This window comes from Lepidochelys kempii, chromosome 1, assembly GCF_965140265.1.
Source record: "Lepidochelys kempii isolate rLepKem1 chromosome 1, rLepKem1.hap2, whole genome shotgun sequence".
NCBI lineage: Eukaryota > Metazoa > Chordata > Testudines > Cheloniidae > Lepidochelys > Lepidochelys kempii.
The window spans coordinates 264956466-264969359 of NC_133256.1; the positions used below are offsets into that span (position 1 = coordinate 264956466).

The 12894-nt window shown below is 41.8% G+C and overlaps 1 protein-coding gene across 6 annotated transcripts in view; it reads left to right on the forward strand.

Annotated features, from left to right (window-relative positions):
• The window catches only part of BLTP3B (bridge-like lipid transfer protein family member 3B), an 81834-nt gene that overhangs the window by 53627 nt on the left and 15313 nt on the right, over positions 1–12894 (forward strand). For all 6 annotated transcript variants that reach the window (XR_012156694.1, XR_012156695.1, XM_073327420.1 and 3 more), the window contains 6 exons: positions 994–1176; positions 1293–1414; positions 3570–3711; positions 4454–4647; positions 7836–9340; positions 10968–11143. Coding sequence is in view for 4 of the 6 variants with exons in the window: in XM_073327420.1 (XP_073183521.1) it covers positions 994–1176; positions 1293–1414; positions 3570–3711; positions 4454–4647; positions 7836–9340; positions 10968–11143 (2322 nt within the window). In the remaining 2 variants the exon portion in view is untranslated. The remainder of the gene's footprint in view (positions 1–993; positions 1177–1292; positions 1415–3569; positions 3712–4453; positions 4648–7835; positions 9341–10967; positions 11144–12894) is intronic.

Consider the following 12894-nt stretch of genomic DNA (forward strand, 5'->3'; position numbering starts at 1 on the left):
TAAGAGAGAAATAACAATTATTTCGTAAGAGAAAAATAAAAGAGAGCAATAAAAATTATGAAATGCATAAACCAGTCAAAAAACTAAATCAAGATACTTTGAAAGAAGTATCAAGTAACAACAATACTACAATAATACAAGCAATACAATACTATTATAATAATACTACAATACAATACAATACTACAATAATACAGCAATAATACAAGTATGTGTTGGGAGGTGAGTGTGAAAGACTGTGTGTGTGAGAGAGAGAGAGAGAGAGGGACACACTTCTTTTGTGTGTGTCACTGAGAGAGACACACGCTGCCCCTTTAAGTATGCTGCCTTTTTAAGTAGATCGGCACTCAGCAGTCTGAAGCCTGTTTGTTCAGACACAGCAACAGCTGCCAGCAAGCTCCCTACATCCTGAGCCCTGTCATATCCCCCCTGCCGCTCTGTGGAGATGGGGTACAGGGGAGGGGGACACCCTGACTTCAGCACATCATAATCCCCCCCCCCCCCCCCCCAGCACAGGAGGCTCCTAGGAGAAGAGGACAGGAGCAGCGCGGCGAGGACACCTGAAGTGTGCGGCACTTGATAGCCTTTTGGGCGGCCGCACAGATTAGAGGGAACTTAGCTGGAAATTGTGATCAAGGAAACTGCTTTCTACTGTGATCAAGGAAACAGCACTTTGAGTACATTCTTTGTAGATGGCACTAAAAAAATTCCTTACTCATATTATCAATCTCTTCTCTTAATGGATACAATCTAGCAAGGCCCTGAATATTGCCTAACTGCTCAAGCCAGGGAGCAATTATATTCTTGAGGTCTGTGAGGAGTTTGTCAGTGCTATTACTTGCCATTTACATTACTGAATAGTCACAAGATTTAGTGCGATTACATTTTGAAGAAAATCTGAAAAGTTAAAAAAAAATTTTTCAATCGTTAGAAATATATTTCAAATGGAAATTTTTGTATTAGTTTTGGGCCACATATGTTTCTCTCTTATAGGAGACAACTGCAGTCACTGGATGCATTATAGTGATGCCACCAAAACCAGAAGTGGATGGGCCCAAGAATTATTAGATGAGTTCAAAAGCAATGTTGAATTGCTTAAGCAGGCTGTGAAGGATCATAATATAGATTCTCCTACTAAATCCCCACCTCATGGTTCTCCTCCAAACATACAAACAGGTACTTCGTCTCTATTCACAAATTTTATTGCTTACATTTAATATTCACTGGAGGCAGCAGTGTATCCTAAATGAGGTTGTTCTTTTAAATGACTTTGCCATTCTTATTTCCTACAGGCAAGGACCAACAGATACCTAAAGGAACTTCTAGGGCTGCTTCTGTATCTCCCCAACAACCAAAGGATAAACTCATGTCCAGTCCTGTTGTTGTTAGAGTTGCAGATTTCAATATATACCAGGTATGTTTTTTTCCCCCTAGTTGGTGAATTTGGGGTCGCTTTGTCCCTTAACTGCTTTACCTCTGATATATTAGCATAATTTTTATGGGCCTGATCCAAAGTCCATTGATGTCAATAGGACTCTTTCCATTGACTGTATCGCTTATTGGACTAGACTTTTATGGCTTGCTCTTGTTTGATATTAAAAAATTAATATCAATGGAATTTTTGTCATTGATTTAATGAGAGTAAGACTTTGGATCTGTGAGGGATCGCTGTCGTATAATGACATCACCTGTAGATGCTGTAGTTTAGAATCTTACCCTTTCATTGTGTCATGTGGAGTACTCCAGGGATTTACTGGTTTAGCATGTAGTTTTAGATTTCTCATTTTTAGGGGTTCATATTCCCTGTTTAAATATATGCTGAATTTATTTATTTCAGTGTCATGTTTAAACTGATTTAACATAGCATTATTAATATTTTACTTCCAATGATATTTTTTAATGGACTTTTTGACATTCATTCTTTTTGTTATTTGCTGTTGTTTTAATTACTCTCTCAGGTCCAGATTCACTCTCACAGGCATAGCAAGGGGGCAGCTGCACCAGAGGAGTACTTATCTCCAGGCGACAATGGCAATGATATTGGGGCGGTGCTCTGCTTGGAAAGGCAGCTTTACATTTCAGCTGAAGTCCCATAGTAACCCTGCCAGCAGAGGATGCCTGAGATGTGTGCGCCGTCAATGCATCTTCCAGCCACCCTAACCTTGCCCCTTCCCAGGCCTTTGGTGCTGTGCCTGCCCTAGTCTCCCTGTTAGAGTGGTGGTTGCTACCAGAATCTCACATTTGGATTTGAAATTTTTTTATACACTTCAGTAATGGCATAATTATTATATGAAATGTTTGTTTCTTAGTTTGATAGAAGTTTTAAATTTAATTTGCTTCTTTTCAGTTGCTTTACTCTCTCCTTTTGCCCTCTCTCTATTATTACTTCACAGTTTTTGTAGGACAGCTAGGAAGCTACTTATTTTAAGTTGATGTATTTGTGAAAGTTAAGTTTTGTATTTGTGAAATTATATTTTGCCATCATATTATTTATAATGATTATAGGTATTAATACAGACGTATGAAATTTAAGATATTTTAAGTGGGTGAGAGAGGTTTATACAATTTTACTTGAGTATAATTTCCAACTATACTTATGCAAAATTAATAAAAAAGAAACCAACCAGGATTGTATATTCAAAACTTCAGCTATTTTGAAGGTAGGAAGCTGACATACAAAAGCACTGGATGCAAGCATTTTTGGTTTGGCAGACATTTCTTAAATTAATCCACACTCAAAGAAATCTTAAGCGATCAGAAGAGCCAGATAAATTATGTACCAAAAGTAACACTTTTCTATTGTTGCATAATTTACTTTGGAGGCAATTAATGTAAAGTTTGTGTAACATTTATGTTGTTGAAAGCACAAGTGGAGAGATGTTGTTCTACTAGGGCTTGATTCTGCTGCGATGTGGATCTCAGGGTGTCACTGAGCCCAAAGAACCCTGCATTAGCGTACTGAGCACCCTGCAGAGCAGCATGTGATCCAAAGCCTGCCCCTGGAGAGATGGCACACAAGCTGCAGTGCACATGGCTCCAGAATAGTGCAGAGAGAGGGGAATTTTGTCTGTAGTCACCTCTCCAGCTGGCTGAGCTGGGAACACCATGAGTTGACCATCTTTCAGGCAAACCCCTTCTCTGGCAGACCTGCCTGTATTTTGGTCCATGGTGTTCTTGGTGAAGCTGCAGGTCCTTGCCTGATTCTTGTCTGTGTGGATATCCCCTTGTCTGCTGCATGCGCCTGCTGCTTCCCATACACACATGCACAGGGACTATAGTGCCAGGCCCTGACTCCATCCATCACCATGCCCCTTCTGTCCTCTGTGTATTCCCTTGGAGATGAGTGCATGCCAACTGCCTCTACTACATGATAGTCATGTATGCATTGCTGTCTGCGATGGGTGCAATTGGGGTTCTACATCAGTGGGGTTACCATGCCAGTGCTCAGTGTGTTGCAGATCCCATCTGTGAGGTAGCACTATCCCTTGTACCACTGGCGGAATCAAGCATTTTTAATGACTAACAAAAATAGTTACATATTGAAAAAACTGAACATTTGTCTTTTGCAGGTCTCTACAGCAGACCAATGTCGTTCTTCCCCTAAAACTCTGATTTCTTGCAATAAAAAGTCACTTTATCTTCCACCAGAAATGTCAGCTATTCATATTGAATTCACTGAATACTACTATCCAGATGGAAAAGACTATCCTAGTAAGGTTTTTGTTCTGAAAAATAAATCTCTTGCATTATTTTCCCTTTTGCGAAGCCTAATGGTAGCTTGAGATCTAATGGAAATATTGATTCAAGTTTGACATTCAAAAATGGTGAAAAGCTTTTTGCACTGAATTAATTGTGAAATTACTTTTGTGAACATAATACTTCACCATTTTACTGATGTTTCCTCCTAGCAACACATTTAAAGCATTGATTTTTGTAAATACTATATTTTAAGTACAAAAACGTGACATTTTTACCAGGAAATAAAATACTGATTCTACTATATATACATTTTTTGAACATTTGCACTCCTCTGCTGTTCAAAAGAAATCAAGCTATTGCAGACCTACCAAAGATGTAACAAAAGGTCTGCTAGAGTTATTTTAGTAACATGTGACAGGGTTCAGCATTCTCTCGTGTAAGGAAATCCCAGCAGGCTTCCTGGGGATGATGCTCGGGACAGAGGATCTTCTTTGGTCCTGCCATTTTCCTTCAACTGTGGTGCCCACCTCCTTTTTATTCTAGTTTAATTTAAGTTTTTACATGCAGTGATTGGGACATCAGAGAGAGTTGGGAGTGATACGCTTAGGCTCCTTCAATCTCCCTTTCCCGTGGTCAAAGGAGTGGGTTTTCCATTTCTTCCATGGCAGCAAGTAGAGGAGATGATATGGCCCTGCATTATTAAGCTAAAATAAATATTGTTGTTTGCTCTAATTTTGTTTTGTCTCTTCCTTAGTTCCATGTCCGAATCTTTATGTGCAACTGAATGCTCTGCAGTTCACTCTGGATGAAAGAAGTATTCTTTGGCTAAATCAGTTTGCGTTGGATGTAAAACAAAGTCTCAATCAGTTCATGGCCATGTATAAATTAAATGACAATTCAAAATCTGATGAGCATGTTGATGTTAGAGTGGATGGACTTATGTTAAAGGTACTGTATGGAAGGAGTATTTGGGGATTTTTTGGAGAAAAATACATTCTCTTTATCTCTGAAAAGAGTTATTAGCCAAGTAATGAAAAAAGGAAAATATGCTTACAGAGTATGAAGGTCTAAGGAAAGATGCGTGAGGCAGAACAGAGGACATGATGTAGCAGATCATCGTCTCTTCTGGACATAGCCCCTCAATGCAGAGTAGTCAGTGGGTTTGGCTAAAAGTCTCATTGGCAACAGGCCATCCTGGCTTTGCTGAGAGTGGAAAGTATGCCTGGATCACACATTTATAGTTCAGATCTCTGTGTGCGCAGTTGTACCTCTAATATGCAGAGAACAGTAGTTACTTGCCATAATTTTTTAGTTGTGAGATCTACAGCTTTTTGAGGGGTGTCTATGTTATAAGAGTGCGGTCTTGACACCTATCTGATCATTCCTTTTTCCTGCTCTTTGTAGAACTGCAGCTATTTGGCGGTGATCCTTTAGCATTGTGGATCTCGAGGGGAGAGTGCGGGTTAAGCAGTTTTATTATGCACAGTGAGAATTCTTCCTTTTTTGTAGTAATATACTACAGACTGAACTCCCCTCCACATCATGAAGCTGTAGAGGCCTTATGAAATTCTTGTACTAGAGAGATAAACTCCTGAGATATAAAGATCTGATCAGTTATCAGTTTGACTGTGTGCTTTTGAAATTCATTTTAGTTGGCTTTCAGCTGAAAAACAAACAAGATTTCAAAATGCAATTAAATTGTCATAAATGGCACTGTATAATAAGCTTATCCCTGTGAATGGAAAGGAAAACTCAAAGAAAAGGGAAAACAGAATCCATAACTGCCATTTTTACAGATATTGCAAGGCTTATCCGAATCGGGAGGTAATGCGCTTTACCACGGTGTGATTTCTAAAGCATGCTAATGAGTTGCACTTGAATTGGTCTGTGTAGACCCTGCTAATGCGCTTTAACATACTGCTGTTTCAAACAGTATTACATTAAATTGCACAAGGGAACCTTTAGTGCACACTAGCAGGGTCTACCCGGGCCAATTAATGTGCCACACCTTAGTGCACTTTAGAAATCACACTCCTGTAAAGCACATAACCCCACCATGTAGACAAGCTCTTAGTATGAAAGTGTGATGCTTTAAATGAAACTTCCTAAATATGCATTTTATATGTATATGTCATAATAGATATTGTAAGTTACACAAATACTGATTATGAAAATATACTTGTGGTGTAATGAATACTTACTTACAAATTTGGGATCTAACCCAGCATCCAGTTAATTACATGTGTAACTTTACTCACATAAGTAATTCCATTTAAGATAATAGGACAAAGTTACTTATGTGCTCAAATGGATGATTGCATAAGCCCTAACATTGCAAATGGATTCAGCCATGAAGATCCGTATACAGTAAAAGCTGTATTATCTGGCATTTACCAGCCGGAAAGCTCTATAAACAAGCATTTCTGATCTTCATTGAAAGTTTGATTTATAATCTGGGTGGCGCCGGGCTAGCAGGTTCCCTATCTGCCTCCACGTGGCTCCCTGGAAGCGGTGACATGTCCCTACTGCTCCTAGGCAGAGGAACAGCCATGAGGGGTTCGGAGTGCAGGAGGGGGTGCAGGGCACTGGCTCTGGGAGGGAGTTTGGTTGTGGGAGGGGGCTTGCGGCAGCGGGTTGGGGTGCGGGGTGCCCGATCTGTGCAGCGCTCACCTCGGGCGGCTCCCCGCAAGTGGCAACATGTCCCTGCTGCTCCTAGGCAGAAGCGTGGCTGAGTGACTCTCCACGCTGACTCCGCCTGTAGGCACCACCACCGCAGCTCTCATTGGCTGCGGTTCCCGGCCAATGGGATCTGAGGAGCCAGTGCTCAGGTTGGAGGCAGCGTACACAGCTGCCTAGCCACGCCTCCGCCAAGGGCAGTGGCTCTCAACCAGGGGTCCGGGGCCCCCTGGGGGGCCGCAAGCAGGTTTCAGGGGGACCACCAAGCAGAGCCAGCATTAGACTTCCTGGGGCCCAGGGCTGAAAGCTGAAGCCCCACTGCATGGGGCTGAAGTCCAGGGCCCTGAGCCCCACCACCCAAGGCTGAAGCCAAAGCCTGAGCAGTGTAGCTTTGTGGAGGTCCCTGTGGCATGGGGCCCCAGGCAATTGCCCTGCTTGCTATCCGTAATGCCGGCCCTGGCTTTTATATGAAGAAAACCAGTTATTGTGGCACAGGTGGACTGTGGAGTTTTTATAGCATATTGGGGGGCCTCAGAAAGAAAAAGGTTGAGAACCCCTGGCCTAGGGGACATGTCGCTGCTTGCGGGGAGCCGCCCAAGGTGAGCGCCGCCCGGATCTGGCACCTCGAGCCCCCTCCCGCACCCAAACTCCTTCCCCCTTAGTTAACCAGAATTTTTCACTTACTGGCACCCCCCCCTTACCCCAACAGGCTGGATAACAAAGTTTTTACTGTACCTGGGTAGTGTCCCATTGATCCCACTGGGATTATGTGTGGTGTCAGGAATCTGTGTTAGCAGATCCTCATGCAAGATCAGGGTCTAAAATATTATTTTCTTTTTAACACTTGGAGGGTAAAGATGTTCAATTTGAGATTATTCTAGCACACTGGAATACTTCAAGGTTTTAAGAGTTCTAATAAATTTACTTCTATAATAGCAAAAAAAATTGTTAATGCAACATTAAGGCTGAGATTTTAATCATTTCACGATACTGAGCAATCATGTTACGAAAGTTCCTTTTGTATCCATGTGGAAGGAGAGTTAAGATTTCATGTTCAGTTAACTTTAAAACAATTGAACAGATTTTTCACTAAACTATCTACAAAATCACTTCTGAGCTGACCTAAAGCATGAGAAACTTCATCCCAATGTAACCATCCTGCATATTTCAAAAACTAAAAGCCAGAGGCCCTGTCATGGACATCGCATGGACATTGAGATTCATGGCAACTTTCTTATGAACAGGTTTGCGTGTAGTGGCCTTGGTCAAAATGTGGGGAACCCAGATGAAAAGCAGAACCAGGAGCCTGGCCTCTTCTGTTCTGTATTAGTGTACATGATATCCTACAAAACTTTCGTGTCATTCATTTATTTTACCTCACATAACTATTGTTTTCTTTAAAATGGTGTGTACCTTTATAATCTACTTTGTAACTAGATGAATATATTTTTCTATTGCAGTTTATCATTCCCTCGGAAAAGAAACCTGAAATCCATAAAGATCAGCCACGTGCAATTTCTATTCAGAGTTCTGAAATGATTGCTACAAACACAAGGCACTCGCCAAACTGTAGACACTCTGACCTGGAAGCCTTGTTCCAGAACTTCAAAGACTGTGAATTTTTCAGTAGAACTTTCACCAACTTTCCCAAATCTCATGACAATTTTAATCTTCTACACCCAATCTTCCAGAGACATGCTCATGAACAAGATACTAAGATGCATGACGTTTATAAAGGTTATATCACCCCAAAGCTAAATAAATATGCACTAAAAACATCTGCTGCCACTGATGTCTGGGCTTTGCATTTTTCCCAATTTTGGATAGATTATGAAGGAATGAAAAGTGGGAAAGGCCGACCAATAAGCTTTGTGGATTCATTCCCACTCTCCCTTTGGGTTTGCCAGCCAATGAGATTTGCACAGTCACAAAAGGAACTCTTTTCTTATGATCAAACACCTTTTAACATTCCAAGAAGTGACTCTAGTGACCTAGCTAATAGACTTCAGCGCAAAAAACTTTTGAGGGAATATTATAGCACTGAGACAGAGCCCTTGACCAATGGCATTCAAAAGCTTCATCCTTCAGACAGCACTTCAGGAGTTCTGTCTGCAAGTTCTTCCTCTGATGCAGATGTACATGTCCTTATTCATATTCAAAAACATGTGAGCATGCAAATCAATCATTACCAGTTCCATTTCTTATTGTTGCTCCATGACTCCCTTGTATTGCTCCTCGAAAACCTAAGGAAAGATGTCGAAGCAGTGACAGGCAAACCTGCACAGCAAACAGATGTCTGCATTGGGATCTTACTTGAAAGTGCAGAAATAGCTCTGTTGCTCCATCCAGTGGCTCAAGCAAAACCCTGCAAGTCTCCAGTTTTGGAAGAAGAAAGTCTCATGGCAGAAGATCTTTCACCTTTGGAAAATGAGGAAACTCTTGTATCAGAGAGTAAACTAATAACTAATGATATAACACAGACTGATAGTGTGGATATTAATTATGTAACTGAGTCCGTGAGCACTGAGGTTAACAAAGTCATTTTGATGGACCCCCTTCTTTTAAAATCAGATAGTGATACGGATTTTCAGAAGGGAATATCGTTTTCAGATGATACATCGGATACGTGTTTGGGGAAAACACATGAAGATGACTGTAGTGGACTTTTTAGTAGGAGTGATTCAGAAGAAGTTTGTGTGGCGCTAAGTGACAAAAGTAGCTTGTATTCTAGGGATTTGGTGAATGTTTTAAATAACAGAGAAGATTCTGTTGAGTTATTCATTGATAAAGAGAATGACAAAAATATTTTTTCAAATAAGTTAACTGATCAGAAAAATGGAACTGAAGGCTCTCCTGTTAAAGTGACAGACTTAGAACCAGAAACAGCCTTACAATCTGAAGAGCTTGAACTCAACAAAGAAAAAGTGTCTACAGTTAGAATGCTTGCAACCCAGTCTACATTAAGGTATAAAAGATTTTATATTTTCATTAGTGAGGTCACTCTTTATGTCCCAGGAAAAGTTAGTTGATAGTGCAAGTCAAATAAAATTAATAATTGCCATAGATCAGGGATTGGCCATGTAAAGAGGGCTCAGCCTTCTTTGGGGCGGCGGGGAGCCACATCAGCTCACTACACACAGTTGATGTTTGGGGAAATTAGTCCGGCTGCGGGAGTCTCCCTCGGCGGCCCTTGCGGCAACTGAAATAAGCACCGTAAGCCCTCAGGGCGGGGCAACAGTGAGTCAGGTGCTCAGGCCCTCAAACAGGGGCTGAGCGGTAGCAAACTATAGCAATAAGCCCAGGCCCCCAAAGGACCTGGAAGAGGGGGAGACGGGGTGGCAGGGGGGACGCAGGCCCTCCCACTCCACTGCATCCCAGCCCAGGGCCCTAGCTGTGGCAGAAGACCTGCTGCTGTGTCAGTGGGGATCCTGGCCGCAACACACTGTCATGGGCTCTGGCAGTGCTACAGCCAGACTAGGGCTGGCTGCCCCCGGGCTACTTCCTGATTCCCCCTATTGTGGTACCTGGGTCCAGGTGGTGTCCTCTGGGGCGTCCATCACCATAGGTCCTCCGGGTAGCGGGTGCAGGGCAGGCCTGGCAACTCCCCCGGGTAGTGGGCGCAGGGCAGGTCAGGCCAGTCCTTGGGCTGCTGCGGCTTCCCAGTCACAGGCTAGGCTGGAGGCATCTGGCCTCCCTGGCGTCTGGCACTCCAGTGACCTCTGAGGGTCTAGCTCTGCCCACTCCGGCACGCGGATGGGCTCGTCCCTCTCTGAGGTGGCAGGGAGCCACACCGCCTCTCTATAGGCAGCCTTTGGCACATAGTCCACCAGGGAAAGCTGCTGGCGGGTCAGGACAGTCTCTTTATCAGCAGCGTCCGCAGGTTCGGTCGATTGCAGCTCCCACTGGCCACGGTTTGCCGCTCCAGGCCAATGGGAGCTGCAGGAAGCGGCAGCTGGCGGTTCTGCCAATGGCAGCTCCCACTGTCCACAGTTCGCCACTCCAGGCCAAAGGGGGCTGCGGGAAGCGGCGTGGGCCGAGGGATGTGCTGGTCACCACTTCCCGCAGCCCACACTGGCCTGGAGCGGCGAACTGCGGCCAGTGGGAGCTGCCATCGGCTGAACCTGCGGATGCTGCAGGTAAACAAACCATCCTGGCCTGCCATTGGCTTTCCCTGATGGGCCGTGTGCCAAAGAACTGAGAATTTAGTAGTTCAAAACAGATATCGTTTTAAGCATTAATAAATTCTGTAGATATGCAGTGACAGCGGAATCCCGCAATAAATTAGGGTTAAAAATTGAACATTCTGTTAACTAAACATTTGTTTACAGAATACTGTATTTTCATATTCTTGAATAAATAGTTGTGAAAAGTCAAAATAATTGACACATGTCTACAATGTAATTTACAGACTGCGGTGAATGAATGCTCTACTTTGTTTACCTCTATTTTTTCCCCCTAAGGATTACAGAATTATTTTATATTGCATACCAATGTTTCTTTCATTTTGTTCCTGTGTTGGAGGATTTTGATTTTCTTTTCTAGAATTCCTTTCATTTTAAGTAATAATTTCCTAATATCTTTATATTAAAAAGTGGAAAGCCTAAGGAACGCTGCCAGTCCAACCTCCCTGCATTCTCTGTTTCTTATAAGAACATGAAGAGAAGTCCATCACAAGTCTCTTTGGATACCATTTCTATTGATAGTATGATGTTAGAAGAACATTTGCTAGAGAGTGATGGAAGTGACAGCCAAAGCTTTATGGAGAAAGGTAAACAAATTTAACAAAATAATTACATACAATACATGAAAGTATTATCTAATAGTGTGCTAACAGGATATAGTGGGCTAAATCCTGTTTGGTTTACTCAAGCAGTTCTATTTACTACACCAGTTGGTGGCACAAAATATTTTCCTACTTAGATGAAAGATATCATTTAAAAATAAACTGACAATTGACTCAGTTATTACCTCTTTCCAGGGTGGTGGGTGTGGGATATTTTTTTTTTTTTGGAGGAGGGAACCAAATTATAGTGCTGTTGTAGGACCAGGAATTCCTTGGAACTACTCCTGTTAGTGGACTATAGGCCAGCAGTATATGTTTGCAGGATTGGACTCTAAATTATGGTGTTGTTTTACTATCGCAAACGTGTATCAAGATTTTTGGTTTTAAAAATGTGGGGATGGGTAAGTGGTTTTCTTTGGCATTAACACCAGCAATGCTAGTAACCAGACAGACAGATTTGACTCTCTCCTCATGGTGCAGTTCGTATTTATTGGCTGGATTCTGCTATCAGCTGTATGTCCAACTTCTGATTATTTCAGTGGGAGCCATTTGTGGGTATCTGAGGGATAAATTTGGCCTGATGTTGAATATCTGTTAGTTTTAGATAATCTGTAGTACTGTGGGGTTATGTAAATTATGATGAGCTTCTAAGAGAAGGCCGATGAAATAATTTAGTTAAAAAGTAATACGTACAGTAGCAAGACTCTAAAAAAGTCAGTTTCCTCTGTACTCCTATCTTACATCTGAATAGAAAAGTATTCTCAGCCCATATGTTCTTAATAAAATAAAGCTTTAACAAAAGAAAATAATATAGCCTGACTGAGTATTTCTATAAACAGAAGAACTGTAGTCACTTACACTGAAGGCTTTGAAAATGTATCTGTACATATTCGGCAGATCAGTAACTTTTGGAGGACTTCAACAAACTTCTCACAGGGTGAAATTCACTTCCATTGTGGAAGACAAGAGCAGGGCCCTTCTAATTTCTCTAAAAGTGTGTGAAATTGCCACATAGGGTGCTTGTACATCCCCTCTGCACTGTGAAAGATCTCTATCCTAGCCCATTTATACTGGCATAGAAGCCACAATGAATTGGCTGCGTTAGACAGGAAAGGGGTCACATGTTCATGTGGATCCAGTACCCAGTGTAAAAGACATGGAAGAGCTATGGGTGCTATTCCACCCTACAGGCTGGAATAGCAAGGACTCCACACCATGGCTGCATGGGTTGAAGGGGTGGATTTCATCTCACTAATTGCTCCACCATCATACAGTCTGAATACTTGGACTCTGTGTAGATGGAAAGGAGTACTTGTGCCACCTTAGAGACTAACAAATTTATTTGAGCATAAGCTTTCACAAAAGCTATGCTCAAATAAATTTGTTAGTCTCTAAGGTGCCTCAAGTACTCCTTTTCTTTTTGCGGATACAGACTAACACGGCTGCTACTCTGAAACCTGTGTAGATGGAGTGGATTTCACTCAAAGAGAATATTTTGTGTGAGAGAGATTAGGTGTGTGTATAGATAGATAGATCAATAAGAATATAGACAAATAAATTTCCTTTTGTGTTGCCATTGCTAACAATCTGTTTGCCACATGAACTTAGTAACATGACAAAAATCAATATGCCTATTATTTGACTAATTTATTTTAGTTTTGTTTATTAATAATTATCCAAATAAAAACTTTTATAAAATATATAAATATTAAGATTATACATAGTATCTTAATATT